The following is a 21,225-nucleotide window of genomic DNA, read 5'->3' on the forward strand; positions in this document are numbered from 1 at the left end:
CTGAATTCTCTCAGTTGCTGTTAAAAGAAATTTTGTGTAACACAGCCGAAGCCATGTGTTTTTCATCCATATATCATTAATCATTATCCAAACAAGCCTCATTAGAACGGTTTTTCCTCTCGTCAGCACTCTCACCCTATCCCCATCTGTGTGCTAATCAACCCGGCATTCATCTAATGATCAATTTCTGACAACCCCCTAAAGGTACTATATGAAGGTAATTAGGTATTCTACAAGCTGCTGTAGGGTAACTCACTAGCCAAACCTAATAATGCATGGTCATAAAACAAAGGGAGAAAGGTCAGTAATGTAATAGGCCATTATATTAAAGATGTATGATTGTAGGTACATAAAGTGTAATAGGGCAGCGACCTACATGGAAGTCAGGCTGTTTGAAACATAGAAACGGGTAATATCGATACTTGTCTTCGTCATAGTTTAACATCACGTAGTTGACCTTGCCAGAGGATCATCTAAAATGAAAAACATAGTGACTGGGTTATACGTTACGATCATAAGACGGTGTGTTTGTGGTGGGAGGGGGGCACAATTTCACATTCATTTGCCTACAATGCTAATGCTAAGAATTCAGACCATTTACTGGTCCTTTCCCTAGATTTTCTTACTTTTCTTACCGGGCAGCTTGGTTCATAGGTACTAGTACTATTTTAGCTTGGAGAAATAAGATATAAAATAAGAAAGTTATTTACGACGCTATTCAAGGACTACAGTTTCATTGGAGCTTAAACAATACGACAAATGGGCAGTTTTTATTGGAAATGCCTATTGTAATTAGCCATCTGCTGTATCACGCTGCAGGTGTGACATACCCCCTCGTTAATTTGCACGTACGAAATGATTAATGTTATCGTAACCACAGCATTGCTGTTTAACCGCTGTATCTTTCAGTTCTACTGGTTGCCAATATTATCAAGTAATATAATGGCAACAGAGGCGTACCCATGAGAAAGACGGACTCTGTATCTATATCTATATAGCCGGTATAACCGCCCTTCGACGTAACACACTAGCTAACTGGCCTTTTTAGATTAGTACGTTTTTTTGGTATCAACATAACTTCTATTCGCTATGACCATGGTAATAGTTCGTAACAAAACGTTTTGCAGAAAAAAGGCACAGATTATGTCAACCTTGCTAACACGATTTTTTGCATTTTCGTGGTTGGATACGACGTCACGATTTTATGACTACATTCAACCAACAGTTCAATTGATCTGTTGCCATGTAATACATGTATTCATTACAATGATTGACAGTTGCTTCCACTAAGATGATAATTTTGCATCTTATTCACAAGAATCAGTGGTAAGATATCCCATCTAACGAGCAAATGATACCGTTTTAGTTTTAACCTTGCATTTGGTTTGCCGATATTGTTTCTGTGCTGCTTTAATGTATGACTTAGCAATAAAAGGCGTAATGATTTTTGTCCCAAACATGCTCTGCTGGCAACATGAATATATGCCTGGATAAAGTAACATTTTAAGTTAAATCAGGCATATAAGCTACATATAAAAGAGTACATTTCAATTGATTTGATATTCTGCCTATAGTTCAGTGGCATAGTTGAAAACGTTGTGTATTCGCGTGCGGTCATTGCTTTTAGAGAAATTTGCACAATTCCCAATTTTGTTCCGCTATGCCGCTGGCTGGACTATAACGTATTAAACCCAGAATTTCCTGCGAGTACACCAGCTTATACGGTTTAGGGTGTGACTTTAGAAGCACAGAGTTGATCAGATTGTGTAGCCTGAAGGATGACCCCACTTGGCCATGGCGCCTAGCCGTTCCTACCAATGATCCACAGCACGAGTTACGCTACGTTTGCTGTATATCGTTTAAATCTATGACTGATATCTTGCTCCGGCGGTACTACGGATCGCTTCACAACGGGCGGAGACTGATGAACAGTCGGGGTAGCCATTCAAGCGTGGATATACATGGCTATGGCATTTCATGCGTTGATAGCCATGCTTTGAACCTGTACATACGTTAAATCTTGTAAATAGGGGGTTTACATTTCAGAGATGCATTCCTGCATAAAACCAAATGTACGACAGTGTCATAGCTTTCTTGAGGCCGTCGGGGCAGTGAGTTGTTGCCCACTATGTCTCGGGTACGGTTTTGGAAGGCAGAGCCCATCCCTCTCCTTTCACTGCCCTTTACTAGTACCTCCCAAGCCGAAGTCAGGTACCCGTTTTTACACATGGGTAGAATGAGGAAAGCTGTACAAAATGCCTTTCCCAATGGCAATGACATATCATCTAGCCAGGAATTCTAGAAAGCAAACTCATGGCCTCTAGAGCTCGTGTCCAGTAGCTTGTTGGCATGAGTATATGCTGAATATAAGAGTCCATCTTGTTTGCCGTGTGTTCTTGTAATGTTTGCACGTCTGTCTTGTAGTCAGGGTTTTATCTCTTCGACATCTGTCTGAAGATAACGAACAGAGAAACAAACTTTATCTTTTCTCAACCCACGCATAGATGTGCCATTATTCTTACTACTCATGAGAGTGCTATCACTATTATGTACTGATAGATGATGCTGTTAACGCATCAAGCGCTAGTAAAGAACACATCAACTATAGGCACAAACTTTTATCACTTAATCTCCATGGCCATAGCCACATGAATATGATGCAGCGCTGGTAACATTACTACAGCAAAGCTGTGAGCACTTAATGCCTTCCTCTTATATTCCAGATAGCACAATGCTACCATTCGGTTATGTATTGCAACATCACCAGTAATGCAAAACATACATCATATATATGAGGATATTTCAGTACTTTCCCTGATCTTTTACACGTTCTTTTTTCCCGTAAGCTTCTTGTAAAGTTAACGTTACATATTGAATAGAACGTATTGAATATTTCGAGAGTTCGAGTTCCAGAAAAATCGTCACAGATAGGTGATTAAGTACAAGTGAGACGTGTTGTAGATTGAGCCTGGTAAATTGGCACAATGAGTGACATTTTTTTTACAATCAACAGAATTGTTGTTGTCAGAAGATGTCATTATATGCGCTCTCGCCAGCTGTGAAGAAGCCGTCGAAATTAAAACACGGATAATTGGCCCTAGGAGCTATTTGATATTTCATTTCATTCCATGAAAATTAGTTTCCTTGCAGGTATTCATATAGCCTACTTTATCATTAGGGAAAGATAACCTCCTGTAGCCAGATGAGATTTGATTCATTCGTAGATAAAATTAGTTTTGATCCTATTCTTCTGAGTAATTGTATCTCGCACCATAGGCGGCAACAACCATCTTTATCAACAGAGGTAGCTTCATCACTTACGAATCGTTCAATGCGTAAATTCGAGATTCGATTGCTTCGTGGGAAAATTAGGTTTGATCCTATTCTTCTGAGTAATTGTATCTCTCATCAGAGGCGGTAACAGCCATCTTTATCAACAAAGGTAGCTCCATCACTTACGAAAGATTCAATGCGTAAATGATTGTTTCGTAGATAAAATCACTTTAAATGCCATTCTTCTGTGTAATTGCAATATGCATTGGAGGAACAGCGAGTATGTTTCTCAACAACTAGAGGTTTAAACCTACACCACTTGCCTAAAGAACTATCCTTCACTCCAAAATCACGACAACAGATAGCCAGAACCCGAGATATCAAAACCGGATGTCATGCTGCAGCACGCAACAAACAGACAGGGCACTCAAAATCTGATAATTTCAAGGTCTCAGAAAGCCCTACCCATATACCAAATATTGCAATCCATCTAGGCCTTTCTTAAGCCATTCTGTCTTACCACAAAACACAAACACGAACACACACACACACACACACACACACACACACACACACACACACACACACAAACATACAAACACATGCATGCATACATACAAATGATACCGAAAACATAACCTTCTTGGCAAAGGTAGTTAAGAAAAATCGATATAGTACGAATTGATGCTTCAATGACTTCATTCGGCGAATGTATGACTGGCTGGCAGTAGATGTCAGATGTACTTTGGGATATTTGAACATGACAAAGTTCTATATTAGTACTGTGAGCTATGTTTCAAAAGGGATCTACATCTTTTTGTCACAGCATAATAACCTTGGGGACATCTTTTTAGTGTCCCTGAAAGCTATTTCATGGTTCATATACCTGATGACATCATGGGATCTCCTTTATCGGTCCACTGAGCACAGTAATGCGATGTAAATCTGAATAGACACCGCCTGTGTTATGTGAACAACCGATGCCCACGCAGACACGGTGCGAGTAAGAAATGTAATCATCGAAGTTTAGGATAACTATATAATAAATAATGATTGAAAAGCTGAATAATTGCTGAAAAGCGTTAAACTTGAGTCAAGCTGACTGAACTTAAAGTTACAGAAGTAATGGTAGTCCCATAGTTTTTTGACGCTATAGGGGCACTGTTTCTTGCATATGGGTGGAGCCCCTCCCTCTTCTTCAACACAGCCTTTTACCTCACTATCCGAACCATTTTACACCTAGGTGGGCCCGGAAGAGGAAAGTCATCTAAAGTGGCCCTCCTCAAGGACACAACATCAAGCCAGGAATGCCGGGGATTGAACCAGTGACTTTTCTATCCAGTCTCCGCTAGCCTAGCCACTGCTGAAAGAAACAACATTTTCAAATCCAATTATCGAATCAGAATCGTAATCCAAATCAAGTCCAGTATCGTTCGAAGGTCAGATAACGTTTGAGGTCAGAGGTCATGCATATGGCAGCTGTAGTGGTAAACCGTGCCTTGCAGTTGGTTGTGGTCATAGTGTCAGTTTTCAGCTGTATATTCATATGCTGTACTCTACTCTAGCAGTACCATTTACTATTGGAAACTTTATCGATTGCTAATATGACCATGTGTTACATCTTTCGCCACTGAGGTAATTAATCAAGCTGTTGATGACAGTACGCAGGATAATAGGTTATGACACGGTCATTAAATATTCATTGAAATGTCATGTAAGGACACGTATATAACAAATTGAATACAACACAAAAATGCTTCTCTTATTCACTCGACAGTGAATGTGCTTTTGAAACTTTGCAGACGACCCACATCTACATAATACTTCATATGTACATATACAATAACCTTATTCTGTGAACTTATGTATTGGAATTGCAGTTATAGATCCCCTGTGTTATATTGGAGATCCTATGTCTCGATTCTGGTGATGTGGGAAACCGCGTCAGGGATTTTGAGTACTCGATAAAAGATGGGGGCAAGTGCCCCCTATTCAATAGATTTCTCGATGAATAAATCTGATCTCAGTGCTTAATTCTCTCACAATGGCGTGCCCAATGTGCGCTCACGTGGCTGTCTTGAATGTAACACTAGATTACTATTGAGACCTCTACAGCACAGGTGTAATATGTATGTAAAGCCTTCTTTTAGTGTCGAGGATTCAAATCCTGGCCGAGTCATACCAAAGACAAAATTGTACTAATAACATTAAAGCTCTTATGACAAATAGTACATATTAAAGGCAGTTGAAGACCCCACACCCCTTCGGCTGTAGTCCTCGACCAAAGTTATGGCACAAGGCACTGAATGTAGAAAAAGGAGATGGACACTAGTACTGTAAGCCCTATAGACCAAGCCCCATTGCAGCAATATATGTGGATGTCCCTGTAGCTCAACTGGTGGCAACGTCACGGTTGAATTTTGCTTCCAATTAGTTATTAACGGAGATCTAGAGACCGCGGTTCAATCCTGTGTAGGGCATTTCCTTTCGGGCAGCTTCTCGGGGGGAACGTAAAATCTGGCCCCGTGTTCAGGGAGGTACCGTAAACACGGCTAGCAACCCTGTACAAATATACCCTACTTCTAAAACAGCAAAGAGACTTGCTAGCCTATGTGCCACTAGTAGGCACTACAACGGTTACAACGAAAAAAATATGCAACTTTGATATTTAATATAGAAAAGTAGGATACCATATATGTCAACCTAGCCCTTTAGGTACATCTTGCGGGAATGTTGCTATTGATTAAATCTTCCCATGTAAGAAAATGCAAAACTTCAACTTCAAGGTCGATATTTTGGTACAACATGGCAATTCCATAGGTCACTAGCGGTCAGGGCAACTGCGTGTATTAGAAATTGCACTGAGTCTTGTTGTGATCATGTATTCTAGTCATGACTGTAAATATACCTTACTGGTGGGAACTTTTCCTTTGAAGTTATGATGTGGATTTCCAGACTGCTAGACGGGCAGAAGGGACTAATGAAACGAGACTAAGCACTTCATAAATCCATACGGGATTACAGCATGGCAATGTTGTTGAAAGGTTTACAGCTGCAGAGTGATGCTGTGTACCGATGGGAAGGGAATTGGGGGAGGGGGGCCTAATGACCTAACCATCTTTTTTCTCTATACCTTGTGTTATCTATAGTATACTATGGTACGTGTGCAAATAGAACAAAATTTAATGCAAACAAAAACAGTGCGATGAAAACACATTTCTTAAATTATGGAGTCAAAGAGACATAGAACATGTACATCACCATGAATGTAATGGTCAATGAGGCTAAACGTACGTCATATAAAATTTAATGTAAATTGGTTCTGAAAACGAAGAAAAATCGAAAACCCAAACTAGGTGATTTTCGCGATGTGATAATAGTGTTGATTTAGCTCAACAAAAACAAACGGTTACATACAAAACATGTGTATGATGCGTTGTCGTTCAATTCGTCACCACACAAAAGCATACTGAGATGCAGTCCTAATTATCTTTCTCTCTTGTGTCATATAAGTAATAATAATCTGTTATCTATGAATAATTTATGAGTCTCCACGGGCTGTTCCATAAAACACGTGTCAAATTTACTTTGTATCGTTGGCAACGTAAGAGTGGTTTTGACCCAGCATGCATTGCTCAGGGTCTCGTCAGAATCGACCAGACACAGCTGTGTGTGGGGGTGCACGTCAGTTGGGCTGCTGTGCCACAGGAAAAACACTCGGTATCCATCTGACCACGGAAAAGGAACTTGTGTAATCAAGCAGGACTACTGTTTTGGTATGTGTTTACGTCTGGACGTATATGTCTCTTTTTCTGCGATAGTTTTTTTTTTACTATGTACCGTTCTTCAGTATAGTGTCTGCACTGAAAGCGATGCGGTATTGGCTATGGCTGTAGGGTTGTATTTCTCTCAGTTAGAAAGACTTTTTGGACACGTTCTGGATAGCAAAGGAGTACAAAATATGGCAACGGGTACTGGATAGGGCAATGGTTGCTAGATAGAACTGCGAGCAAAGCATATCAGGCAATGAAGGGGGAAATATGGATGTATTCAGGGATATGGCATGCTACCTACCGAAGACATTGTCTCCGTAAATAAGTCAAACTCCGGGTTTTGTCAGCGTGTGTAGCAAAATTATTCATCCTTTCAGCATGTCAACCTTGCGTAGGTTATCCCATGTGAGCGCGTTCACTGTAACGTTTCCTTTAAACATCACATGTATGCAATTCGTAGCTTATAAGACATGCTGTGTCTCCATGTGTAGTTAATAATGCACACGTTCTTGAATGACTTTCAATATGAAGTCGTCAATATCATGTTATGACAATTATTCTAACATGTCGAGTTTGCATGTGTGTGTCTATCAGTCTGACAAGAATGTTTTCCGTTTGTTACGTTGTCTTAATATTTATTCTAACTGTAAAACCCATCAAAGGGCCTTATTGTTTGGTTTATTATGCTGTTAGCTCGTTCTAATACAAAGTTGCGATTGTTTTTAACACAGCGATTTTATAATTGCAAAGTCAAGACGTTTAACGTTGTATCGTAGGGACGTCCTTACCGAAACTTAGATATTCATGTCTTCACCCAAATGAAGTGAGGAAATTTGTGTTAAATGCTTTTTCTCAGGGGTAAAGTGTCAGAGCATATCAAGGGACTCGAACCCCAAACCCTTGGGCTTTGCCAAACACCCTTAGGCTAACATTACGTTAGGCAAAGCGACGCCACACTTTATCCTATAGGCTGCTATGCTTAAGAAGTAAATCAACCATGCATACATTTGTGAACGTTGTTAGCTATGGTCACAAAAACTCCGACAATCAGTCGTATTTACATTACACGCTAGCATGTTTCCAAACGTTCACTCACCCCTATGTTACATACACACCACGTAGCAACGGTTGTTGTTTCTGTGAGAAGGACAATGTCAACGCGGTGAAATCTACAGTTAGTACAGAAGTATTGGATTTCATGGTTAATGGAAGGGGTAATTTGTCTTTCCATTATTCCGAGTGAAATGATTTGAAAGGGTACTTCATTACTGTTGACGGTTTTGATGCTGGAAAGGATAACTATGTAATAAAGGTCGTTCTTTGTTCGCTAAAGCGTTTATATCAGCATCTAATCATGATAGTACAATAAGTAGCCAATAGTCTGATACGGTGTACGTGCAGATTACCATGTAATATTATTGGCAGGTCAACACAATACATTGATCCTACTATATTGTAACCTTCAAAGTCAACTGTGACAATTTGATAGAATTTAATCTGACGCAAGATTAGCTGTGCCTTTATAGCAATTGTTTCTTATTTCCTGTTCCAGTGTACATCTTTCTAATGTATATTTAATTTTAGACTGGGCATGGTTTTCACAAACTTCTGTTAAACTTTTTTTTGCAGATAATTCAGTGGGTGAAAGGACAAACCAGCTGAATCCACTGATAGAAAAAATATAGGACAACCCTAAGTGACGTCACAGCAACATTCAAGATGGCGGAAAAAGGTGTCCACTTTTTCGACGAACCAATCGACCGACGCCATACGTGTCTCTTGGGAATTCCCGAGGATAGACTGGCCTTGAAACGTCATAGCCTTCCCGTCGTGCCACAGATTCGAATCTCCGAAAATACCCATGATTCCATATTTGATGACGATGATGATGGAGACGAGTGGTGGACTGACCAATCAGTGTCGTCGATGGATGACCTGCTACATAAGTCAGTTCCAGAATACAAAGTTGTGGTCATGGGATCGGCAGCCGTCGGGAAAACGGCGCTAAGAGTAGAGTTTTGCACCACTGAAATTATTCGGGAGTTTCTGGACGAGGATGACTCAATGATGCGTACGTATACTAATTTTTTCGTTTAAACCTCTTCCAACAAAATGAAATATGGATACATTAGCATCTTTTTGACCAAGGCACCACCGTCTGCGTGTGACTTATTAATAACTTTTCCCTGAATTGTTTGAGCAATTGTTCCTTGATTTAAATGGCAAGTTCGCACATGTTCTGTACGTGTGTTCAGTTATTTTTTAACCTTCCAGGACACTTAGATTTCAGATTAAAGGTAACCTCTTTTGTCCAACATATTTACTCTCACGCTCGCATCAGTTTTGGGGTTACCAGAAGATGCCATCCATATAATCAAATCGGTAAAGCCTAAGTGGCACAGCGTGGCAAGGTCCGTCGTGGTCTATCAGATAGAATGAAAACAGATTTGTGCAACTTCCGGACTACAAATGGGAAAAGTTAGATTAAGATAACCACGAAATCTTAATCAGTTTTAGATGAGAACCGATTGGCACATTAAGACTTAACCGATTGTTCTATCTCTAAAAGGAAATTCTTGACTGCGCGACACTTTATTCTATAATACAAATTCACTGGTAAACAGCTTTTAGAGGTCTGCCTTTGCATTTGGAGTTAAATTTCACCAAAATGAAATAAGAGTTCATGGTTACATTGTAATTCGGCAAACATATTTCGAAACACGCCAGCCTTAACTTACAAAACTCTATTTATGACTGATGAACAATTTCCTCTGACGTTTCTTACATTATTCTCCTCAATATTCAAAGTCGTACATTATATCTCTACACACAACATCCTGTAGTTGCTGTGGGTGAGCTGGGTCCCCCCCGTATCTTGTTTTTATCGAGGCCTTTTCGTGACCTCGGCTAAAAGGCTTTTCCGGACTAGATTTGAAATCTAGGGCGATGGATGTTTAACAGAGTTTTTACTGCTGCTGACGTCTCGTGGGAGTGATAAGTGCTGGGATAAGTACTCAGCGGTGCCGAGCTTCCGTGTGCCGCCACCTGGAGTGGTAATTCACGGCAGACACACGTCAACGTGACACATCACTCGCCCCATTCCGGAACGTGCAATATCGGACCGCATATTTGTCATAATGACCGCTAATAGCCTAGCTTTCAACAGACGAACTGAAATTCCGGCCCCTGAATGTTAATTGCGCTTTCACATTCCACACAAGTTATGCATCTCCCTTACTGGGCAAACTTTTCCTATCAGTTTATCACTGTTTCTACTAGGTGATTATGACTGCAAGCAGTTTTCACGCGATGGAACCGATACTTCTGCAACCTACAGGCTATGCAGCTGGTTTGATTGAATGGACAATGCGAGGCCGCATTGGCACACATGACAGATTTAGGCAATACTATGGCAATCATGAGTTACAGTACACTCAGCGCTAGTCTTCATGATGAATATTTCATGAACAACGGGAGCTCCAAGAAATATCTAGTTTCTTTTTGTTTATTGTTATTAATTGAAAATTTTAAACTGCTGGGTAGCCCAGTTAAACTCTGACGAAGTATGCACAAAGAAATAGGTAAAACTTATTGAAAATTGTAACATAGTAACAAATTGTGTAGTAAACGTAAGTAGAATGGGTAACATAAATAAAACAGGTAACATATGTCTTTCTAATAATGTATTTCACTGATCTACTAATGACGAAATCTTAAACAAATATTGATTATGATTGACCGATTGAGGAAATAAGGCTTTGATTAACATCCCATGTGCCCATTGATCATTTCCTGCCACATATTGACTAGCATATGGAAATTTATTACTGCGGAAACACAGGGAAAATGATAAAACAATCCCTACCCGTAATATAGTAGTAGCCTATTTTCCAATCACTTCCTAGTTTCTTCAGGTATCTAAAAACACCTCCGTACACCGAGGCAATGACTTCCTCATCTTCGATTTGCTAATAACAAAAGCATTTCACAACTGACCTTCAATGCAGTCGATTGAATACATCAATTTAGATAATCTCAAAACAACATCGACATATACGCGATGCAGATGGATCAAATATGAGACAGATTAATACGAAATGCTTTCGAAATTTAAAGTTCGTACACCGACAAAAATAGTCATTCATAATTAGAACATCTACAAGTCACTATAATAAAAGCATATTCATTGAGTTGCTGCAAAATAACCGAATCGGACAATGGCTTGCCCCATGGAGTTAGCTGCCAAGGAATTATATATGTATAAATTGACATCTGAGGTTTCAAGTAACCAATGGATTTTGGTAAATAAGCTAATTGTACGTGTATAGTCACTGGATCAGATTTTCTCTCATAAAGCTAAAATATGACTGTCTTAATCCCTAATAACTTAATACTTTAAGTATTCATGATACTTGGGATTACGAATTCCACGCTTCATTTCGCAAATGAGATCAACAGGCTATGAGGTTCCGTGGTCATCTGCAGCTTTAACGAGTTCCCAGAACAGCGAGGCTCCGGGTCATTGAATTCCCGGAACATGTCTCTCATATCATCAGGTTCATTACACATGAGATTGTCAAACCAGATCCAACATCAGAATCTCATTATCAGGTTGCATTGATTTTCTCCCTGTAATTAAGGCAGTAACCGAGTCGATATCAAATTACACACGCAGTGAATCACTCTGATTCATCTTTGTTCGTATAAAATATTTACTGACAATGTCATTAGATGATCATTGAATTATCAAGACATTTTTGCTTGGAAATTACATCTAATAACTAGTAACAAAGTCTTTATGTAGCTTCCTTTTGGATATGGATTTGTATCGATCTAAACATGTAGGTCCCCTTGAAGATAAAGAACAAATTTCAGCATGACATTCCTACGCATTTTTGACAGGGGGGGGGGGTAATTTCCAAATTAACTTCTTCCAAATAGAAAACGTATCATAACCAAAAGGGGCGTGGTAATGAGAAGTCGACCTCTGTAAGCTCTAGCTTAATATTAAAAAAAAGAATCAGTCTAGTGATATAGAAGGGATCTTAGAAATGCAAAATGACGATATTAGTAGTCAGTTATGTTAATATTTAACCTTTACGGGATTGTTTTTGCTCGGATTTCCCTCTTCTTCTGCTCAAATAAGGTCAAAGACCTGGACCAAAAGGCTATCACCGTGGTTAATGGTAAAGTAGCAGACACCCCATGGTGTTCGATTGTATTAGGTAACAGGTGAAGGCACTGGTCATCATATAGACTAAATGAATGTTGATATTATACATTTGGTTGCAAATGTTACCTTTCTAGTTTTTATGTTACATTATCAAAATAATCACAATATTCATGTCTACTTTCCAGTCGATATGAACGAGAGAACATTCAGCGTGGACGGGATGGAAACCACTCTGCATCTAACGGACACTTCCGGTCACGTGAGTATCATTCCGTCTTTCTCTGTTATCCGGACTCTCTTAATACTAAATCCGGCATAATGAGCTTACTTTTGATAAACGCATGGCTTCACGTAGATATGGCTTACCGCAAAATACAGTAAAAGTGCAATAGGAAACGTGAAGAACTAGAAATGAATAGAGCTAATAATGTTACAATTGCATCTATTAGTATACTGCATTGCGTGTTAAGGACATTTTTGTAATGATTGCTGTATATAAGAATATTATGTAGATGTTGCGTGTGTAGATGTCATCCCGTGTAGATGTAAACATCGTGCATCATCATGCAGATGTGTAGTTCCTGCATGTGCAGATGTAACAGTTGCGCTGTACATTACATGCCGCTTTCCTCGCACGCTTCAAGCAGCTTTGTCAACGGTTGTGTGAGGACGAGGAATCCGAGGTGAATAGAGTCCAACTTTTTGTAATTTGATGAAATATCTATATCATAATTTGAATTTTTATACTTTTTCATATAAAGAAAACATTTGAAGAAGAAAAGAATTTTCAATTTACAGATGCATTCAATATTTTTGCCTAAATTCATCGCCATATGTTATACTACTTACACAGGGGTGAAACAAGAAGGACATACAGATTGTATTACGTGATCATTTAAAATGCAGTGGAATTAATTATCCATAGGATCATCACAGCTACGCTACTTGTCTCGGGCGTACAGCAGCAATATACGATAGCAAATCTGAGAGGCAACCGTTAATAAAACGAACGACAATTTGTATTTTGATGTAAATTCAGGAATGGCTGCTACATTTTCGTCTTTTCTTAAGTCACATTCATGTAATTTTAGGACGATTTATAAAACCAAGGAGCTTGTTGATAAAAGCCCCTTGATAAAACCTGTAATGTTAAACATAAACACTTGTATTTCACTTCTAACGTTGGGAAAGGGTCTGTTTATACCACAAGGACCTTGTAGTAATCGTGTATGTCGTCATATTGAAATCCCCCATAATCCCACATTGTTCGTAAACAACAGGAAACGATAAAGGAAACTTCCTGTTATTCCATAATGATCGCCCTCTGGGGGCAGGTAGGATATAACATCATGTTTGCTGAGTTTAGAGACCAAATAGGGCATAGACTTTTGTATGGCATCAACAGTGTGCTAAATAGACTAATCTAACTCAATGAGCTGCTTCACTGACTTCACTGACAATATGTATCACTGTCAATTGAACCTGGCTCGCATTGTTCGAATGCCATAACTCCAGACTTGTATTACTAGATAATTTCTCGAGACGGAGACAGTTCCAGATGGCTCGTTATACATAAAGGAAAACAGCGTTAACCCCATTAATTATTAACCAATGAATGTTCGGTGCTATAAGGCCTTAAATTTCTAAAGTAAAGAGTCTAATAGAATTAGACATCCCTGCAGAGCTGTGGGGTGGCAACTACGCTGGTCGCTTCTCATTAATGGTAGTTTTCTAGATGGTCAAAAAGCATTCGAAATCGCATCCCTACTACCACATATGTACTTATAGATGTGTTAACGAATGACATCATGACATATGTCTTGCTATCCGTATGTCACAATAAAGCATATGCTACTGATAAAGGCCAAGCTGAGTACTTATGAGTGCCATGCCATGTGGCGAATTAGATTCAACGGTCTGCCATGTAGCTAAACTTACTGTTGCAACCTGACAATGTGGCGAATCGACCTTTGACCGTTCAGTCATATCAATATAACATTTCTGATAGTTGCATCAAGGCAATTGCAGATAAACGTGACGACCCCGGGTCAAAATATGCCAGCGAAATTAATCAGTAACATATTGTGACTCGTAGATTCATCATCATCATGAATTTCATTTAATGAATTATCATCATAAATTTCCTTTAATGAATTGAAACTTTGCAATCTTTCGACTTCACACAATGTACGAGCCTCATTACAATTGTTAAGATTATCTCTTTTTCTCCCTTTTGCCTTGAAGAATGAAATGGTACAGTATACAAATTAACATTTTCCGAAACCCTTTTACTACAAAGCTAGCCGTTCAGGATAAGCATAAGGAGGAGAATGGAGAGGGAAATGAGGTAAGAGTTTTTATCGGTTTTTGATGAAATTTTCTCCTATCTCTGAATCTTCCTGTACCAAGAGCTTCAATTCTGATTTTTTTTTCAATTCTTTTCTATTCATGTCGTGTTTCACGTATAAAAAGTCGTCGATATGTATATTGCAAATCAATATTGACTTGTTGCAAAATAAACAATATATGTAGTTTATAAAGTAACGTTAATTACCCCGTTTATATGTCATTTATCCAAAGCCAATGGTTTATCTATACAACGGTTACAAATCAAAATTCCGAAATAAATGAAAGATGATTGTTTTGAACTTTGAAGGCTACTATAAGATTGCGACACACTTACACAATGCATAACTAATTAAATTACCAATTCCATCATTATTTACAGCCCAAATGGATCGCCATGCATTTTTAAAACCGCCGCAGGATTATCCAAAGGACTGCCTGAAGGCCCAAATATCCATTTAAGATTCCCCGCAGGACTTTTATCATGTCTACAAATCTGGGCCTTTCTTCACGACTGAGACGTCCCCCGCCTTTGAGACATGGTGGCCTGAAGCGTGGTCGATAAGATGTCTAGATATTCTTGAACACGGGGACTGTACGGGCCACGGCATTTAAAGCAGCAATTATTCATCCACAAAAAGTTTACTTTCCAGAGTATTTTGAGGCATGTCACTTCTGATATATACGTCTTATCTACGCAGAAATTTGGTCTCTTTTAAATCATTCTCACAAATGAAATCAGTGACGAGCGAGTGAGAAATTTAAATTCATGTCAAATATAAAAATGGATACCCCTAAAGACTTGTGACCACTGTGTGGCTGTAGCAATTGTGATAACTTCCTGGCTGTCTACAACATCGGATCAGAGCCAAACCAGGCTTCCAATTCTCCAAGTATTCCATTACACCAATTCTGTCGTGCAACGTGGCATGCTGCAATTAGCACACTACAATATTCACATAGCTGCGGACTCTCACTAGGGCAAACAAACAAACAGACAGACCAACTGATTGTAATAGCTCAGTTTTCATAAAGGAATAAAAAAAACTTATCACAGAAATTTCCTCGAATCCTTGACCTGAAGTGGAGTCGAAACTTTTACATTGACATTCGTTTACACTCTATCCCGTCGACCGATTCGTGTAATAATTTCGAAAGAAAACCCATGGTACACAAGGCAATCTTAGCTGACGGTCGCTGATGCAATAAAATCCGAACTGCCAGTGGAAATGATAAACGGAATATGAAACATGCTGCCACATTAGTGATCCGTTAAATGGATAGGACTGCAACGTTGTGATTTGACCTTTAAAGACGTGCTTGAGTTTACAATACTGTGGCAAAGATACATACAAATGGCAAATACAATAAGAAAATCAAATGTCCATTTTGGCGAGTTAAAAGATTGAGATCTACCGTGCCAAAAATAGACATAGATGCCATTTTTAACAATGTCAATCAAGCCAAATGTCGTTTTTAACAATGTTGTCTTCATTTTCGTCACATTACATTCCATCCTCAATGATCATTACATTACTTTGATTACAATTAAAAGTCCTTATGGAATATGATTAATTTCCTCCTTGCCTTTTAATATTCCTCTTATAATTGGGAGCGCTATTTTTAATCAACAACACAATATTTCTAATCTTCATGATATGAATTTCGATTGATGGTTATTTTCATTATAATAATAATTCATTTTTCTCCGATTCTTAATATATGCGCATATGCTCACCATATAACATATAATAAGAGTAGTAAATATCTATAAGAAACTGAGACGTGTTTAATGTTGCAGTATCCTAAAACTAAAACAATTCGTTGTTTTTGAAGCAATTTTCATATTTTATAGGCTACATAATGCAAAATTCTGACATTTTTCCTACGGCATCTATGGCAATATGAAGACCTTTGTTCAAAATCATGTCTTTGTCACAAAGATGAATTTTTGCCATATTGTTCTTATCTTCAGAACTACGTCCGAAGAAGAGACCAGTACATCCCAAAGGGAGACGCCTACCTGATAGTGTACGCCATCAACGACAGGGAGAGCTTCAAGACGGCCTCCAAACTACTCATCAAGTTGAGAAGAAGCAGACCCCTCCACGACATTCCCGTCATCCTTGTCGGCAACAAACGAGACTTGGAAAGATCGCGAGAGGTCAAGAAGAAAGGTTGCAATTCTTGATAATAAAGATATTGAGTAATAATTGATATTGACATTTTCATATTCATACAAACTTTATCACTTCATCATATTTTGCAAGGCCATATTGATTCTATTACATGCATGACATCCTTTGGAAACCCCAAAACTGATGCGAGCATGCAAATAAAAAGCAAGGTTAGGAAAAAAGTTGCCTTCGTGATAAAATTCAAGTAATTGGAAAGGACTGAGCACATAGAAGATGGTAAACCGAACAATAGATTCTTCATTTCAGTCCTTTCACATCTTTTATTGATTTGGAATTGACTTTGGCATCCCACGATATAATTTTGCAATTGAGGGAATACATTTCCCTCTTTTTGTAGCTGCTTTGCACGATTAAGAGTATGGACGAAAATTGCTGTTCGGACAGATGTCATTTATATGATTATAATGAAATCAACATGGCCCAACAGGAACACAGGAATGCCATATATACAATTTTCCTTCATGATTAATATACCCTCGAAGTAGTACTGGCACGGAACGATATCATCATGATGACTCGAGACAATGGAGAACAATGACGGCCCGCTTCAATACACGAGGCCTCTTCAATAATGACGATGTTGAATCGAAGCATGTTGCAGCAACCTTTCGACACTTTCAAATTTAGTTGATTATACCTGCCGTCTTAGATGAATGGTATTGGTATTGCAGTATCTTCCACGATTTATGGGACGTCCAGGTTTGCATTTATATGATAATGAGGGCCTTGGGCCTGTACTCATCTCCAACATCCCTAGAGGAATCGTTGAATAATACATTTGCACCAAGAGGTGGTTCGAGGAGATAGGTCTTACCTCCGGGGACTTGTTCAAAAGAATTGCTTGTTGTTAACATGACTCTTCATTTCGTCCTAAAGGACGTTGACCTTGTAGATTGTCACGACTGTTTCACTGTTCTATTCCTTGCCTGCATAGCTGATAGCCTGGCTTAACAGCACTCCTAGTGGCTCATCCGAGTATAGCTTACTGAGGATAGGCCCATGACAGACATGACTGCCTAGCAGTGAGAGACATAGAAGCCGATCAAGATGAATTATGAAATAGTGAAAACATTATTTTGCAGACTCCGACTTGCTTACAACTTTACTTTTAAAGCGTGTAGCTAAATCCCATGAAAAAAGAAACAATGCCGAACAAGCTGCAAATGTGTCAAGCATTCACATTTTTCAATCTTCTCCCTGCGGTCTAACTCCGAACCACTACATTACAATTTGCTGCCAAACGGCTACGATTAATGATTGAGATTAATGTTGTGTCTTCTGTATTCTTTTGCAGAGGGCACCGCATGCGCCAAGGTCATGGAGTGCAAGTTCATCGAGACGTCAACAACGATACGTCACAACATCGACGAGCTGTTCGAAGGTGTCGTCCGACAGATCCGTCTCCGTAGCAACGTGGAGGAGCGCGACTCCGAGCTCATGCAGAAAATGGCGTCATCGGAAAGACGAGGCAGCAAGGGTATTCTGGGTAAAGCCAAAAACCTGCTCACCTCCATGTTACCGAAGAAGAGGAGGAACAGATTGGTGTCCAGCTCCTGTAACGATCTGTCGGTTCTGTGAATTCAAACCTTCGACGGTACAATATCATGTTCCCACAATGAATTGCAATGAACTTTGACCTCTTTAGCGCCTGAGTATGAGTGATTATCAACGGGAAAGGGCTTGTTGCATAGAACCTCCATGATATGGCAGAAAGAATAAAAGGAAAAGAATCACTGATAATGAGAGGACGTCAACACGGTTCCGATGAAAGATGTATAGTTTTCGCCTGCTGTCTTCGAATCCCAGCGACAAAGAATGTAATTGCAGGTGTTGTATGTAACATAGAAATGATAAAATTAGAAATTTGAATGCGCTGCAATAACAATGACTGAGAGAGGGGTTCCTGTTATCATTTAGCTGCAACATAAATAAATACAGAGATACTGAAAAAGGTGTTCCTATATTGTTAAGAAGGTGTTCATCGACATGTACTCTTAAAAATGTTTGTTTTTTCCACAATTTTCACAACGTCAGTCAATTGATTATATTTGATATCTTTGATTTCACAGATGTTTACACCGTTTCTATATGTTGTTGCAGTATTTCTTACAGTATTTCATGTATAATTGCTGCAATATTCCACAAATGTTGTAATGAACGAATAAAGTGAATCACGATAATCCTAATCTTACATTGAGTACCTTTAAAGCACACTACTGTACTGTGCTAACGGGAGAGATACGAAGTACAGTCACTAATCACTTGTGCTAGGAGAATGGAGAAGAGGAATCAGTGTGGACTATATTTTATGAAACTAATCATATTTTAAGATAATGTATAATTATTCAATTTACTTCTTTCTAATCAAAGTATTTCATTTCCTCGGACTATTGTAAATATACATTTTATGTTTTCAACTGTTGTTATAAAACCACATTACCTATAAAAAGTAACTTACTTTTGGTGACAGGGGATTGCTTACTTTTGTTTGATTGGTAGAAGAACGGATCGCGTGACAGATCACCTGACAGGACCTGTTTAATGGTTGCTCACTTCGAATTGTGCATCGATGTTTGCATAGATGGTTTTTGAAATAATGTAACTATATTGTAAATATGATATCGCATCCGATCTATGTACATTACTGTATCTAAGACTCTTAAGAATTGTCTTGGGAAGTTTATTGCTCAAGATTTGTCTTCGTGTTACGCATTGAAGACATTTTGCGGAGGATAACTTTGACAAGGGTGCACTTATGAATTTTCTCGCAAGGTGTCCCCAAACTACTGCTAAACGTTGAGATTCCCTGACTTACTAAACGATCAAGTGTACAGTAAATGTTCTACGATACACAAGGTTACTTCCAACAAGGTTACATCAAAGATGTACGCTTACAATAGATCTGATTTATTGAATGATAGAGAGGATAAAAATATCAATAAAAGAAGTTTCTCATAGTTTACATAGTTCGTACATTATACATATTAATTAGCTGCCACTGTTTATCTAATAATCTATAGTGAGTGTGCGTGTGCGTGTTTGTATGTTTGTGTGTGAATATGTGTTTGAGCGTGCGTGTGTGGGAGTGTTTGTCTTTGCTACATTTACATATCAGGTTTTCTCTGAAAATATAGCTAAAGAACACAGTAAGATCCATGTCATTCTGTGGGACCACTTTCCGGGATTGCGTAATTACTCAAATGGCTGGGGAGGGGGTAATGAAACACGGCGAAGGTAATACACTATTTTTCCAGCATTTACTCACAAATGTTGCTGTTTTTGGCATCTCATAAATGTCAAAGCTACGCAAAACTATCTGTAACGTATGATATCTAGATGTTGATGCTAATTACAAACAAACAAAAGTATTTCATTACAACATTCACATGATAACCAATAAGGTAAGTCTCTATGACTACAATCATACGCCTTAAGGCATGACTTAAAAGTTACTTAGCGAGACAGAGGTCACATTTCTCTCACGCCATATTCACACCATGGACGGCTTGAAGCGGTATAAGTTGACGACACCGCTTTGTGCCATACAGTTCACGGTTAAACTACAGGCTGTAACTTCACAAACACTCCAAGATCATGGATGAACGTTTTCTGGGTCTGGTCCGTAATAACGACGTGGTGGGAGTGTCTGTGGCCCTCATGGAGGAAAGTGTTAACTCAGACGCCCGCCCGAACCTCGGGACACTTCGGGACGAGTTCGGGAGGTCTGTCCTGGAGCTGGCCGTGGACAGAGGATTGCACGAAGTGGCCGAGGTTTTGTTAGACCACGGCGTACCCATGGGAGATGCGCTGCTGTACACAGTAGACCGGGAGGATATTACAGCTGTGCAAATACTGCTGAAGACAGCCTTGAGAGACAAGTCATTAGAACGAACGTATGGCGTGGATATTGAGGTTAGTACAGCTCAGAAGATTACAATTAATTCAAGACATCTATATGATATCCGGCCTGATACATACATTATCCGGGCCGTGATAAGCTCTGTTGCGACTTTTTTAATGGGCCAGTATGTACTCACTGATATGGACGCAAATTCTGGTAGCGTATAGGGTCTCAATAGAACTTTTTCAAACATTTTAAAACTTTGTGGTGTCGGAGACGACTCCTCTTTCCAAGCCTCGCAACTCATACAAAGAACAGCAGTCTCCAGAACTCTTACAAATGTTTAATCTTACAATGTTTATCAACTTTTGGCCTCGTCTGTATTAGAATTGTTGTTTCTTGGGCGGGTATATATATCATGTAGGTGGCACCTGGCACGAATGGCAAATGTTCCGTATATCCCGTATCACCAACAGTCCCAGCCCGACCGCGGGTCGAATCACCCCCTTGCGGAGTGTAGTCCGGTGATCCGACCCGCGAAGGGGCGGGTACCTCAGGTGATACGGGATGGAACATGTGTCACGGTACAAAGGGCGTTTCGCATCTATAGCGGGGAGTCCG

At 39.3% G+C, this 21,225-nt stretch overlaps 1 protein-coding gene across 4 annotated transcripts in view; it reads left to right on the forward strand.

Moving 5' to 3' along the window:
* The window catches only part of LOC118411293 (ras-related protein Rap-2c-like), a 35,454-nt gene extending 16,511 nt beyond the window's left edge, over positions 1–18,943 (forward strand). The window contains exons 1-7 of one of the 4 annotated variants that reach the window (XM_035813474.1): positions 6,916–7,049; positions 8,676–9,117; positions 12,405–12,478; positions 12,867–12,902; positions 14,519–14,566; positions 16,541–16,742; positions 18,058–18,943. In XM_035813474.1, coding sequence (XP_035669367.1) covers positions 8,766–9,117; positions 12,405–12,478; positions 12,867–12,902; positions 14,519–14,566; positions 16,541–16,742; positions 18,058–18,341 — 996 coding nt within the window. In that variant the 5' untranslated portion in view covers positions 6,916–7,049; positions 8,676–8,765 and the 3' untranslated portion in view covers positions 18,342–18,943. Of the gene's footprint in view, positions 1–6,915; positions 7,050–8,675; positions 9,118–12,404; positions 12,479–12,866; positions 12,903–14,518; positions 14,567–16,540; positions 16,743–18,057 lie in introns of those variants that run through there. The other 3 variants (XM_035813473.1, XM_035813475.1, XM_035813476.1) reach the window with 3 other exon arrangements.
* Positions 18,944–21,225: the final 2,282 nt, after the last annotated feature.

Source organism: Branchiostoma floridae, chromosome 3 (assembly GCF_000003815.2).
Source record: "Branchiostoma floridae strain S238N-H82 chromosome 3, Bfl_VNyyK, whole genome shotgun sequence".
Classification (NCBI taxonomy): domain Eukaryota; kingdom Metazoa; phylum Chordata; class Leptocardii; order Amphioxiformes; family Branchiostomatidae; genus Branchiostoma; species Branchiostoma floridae.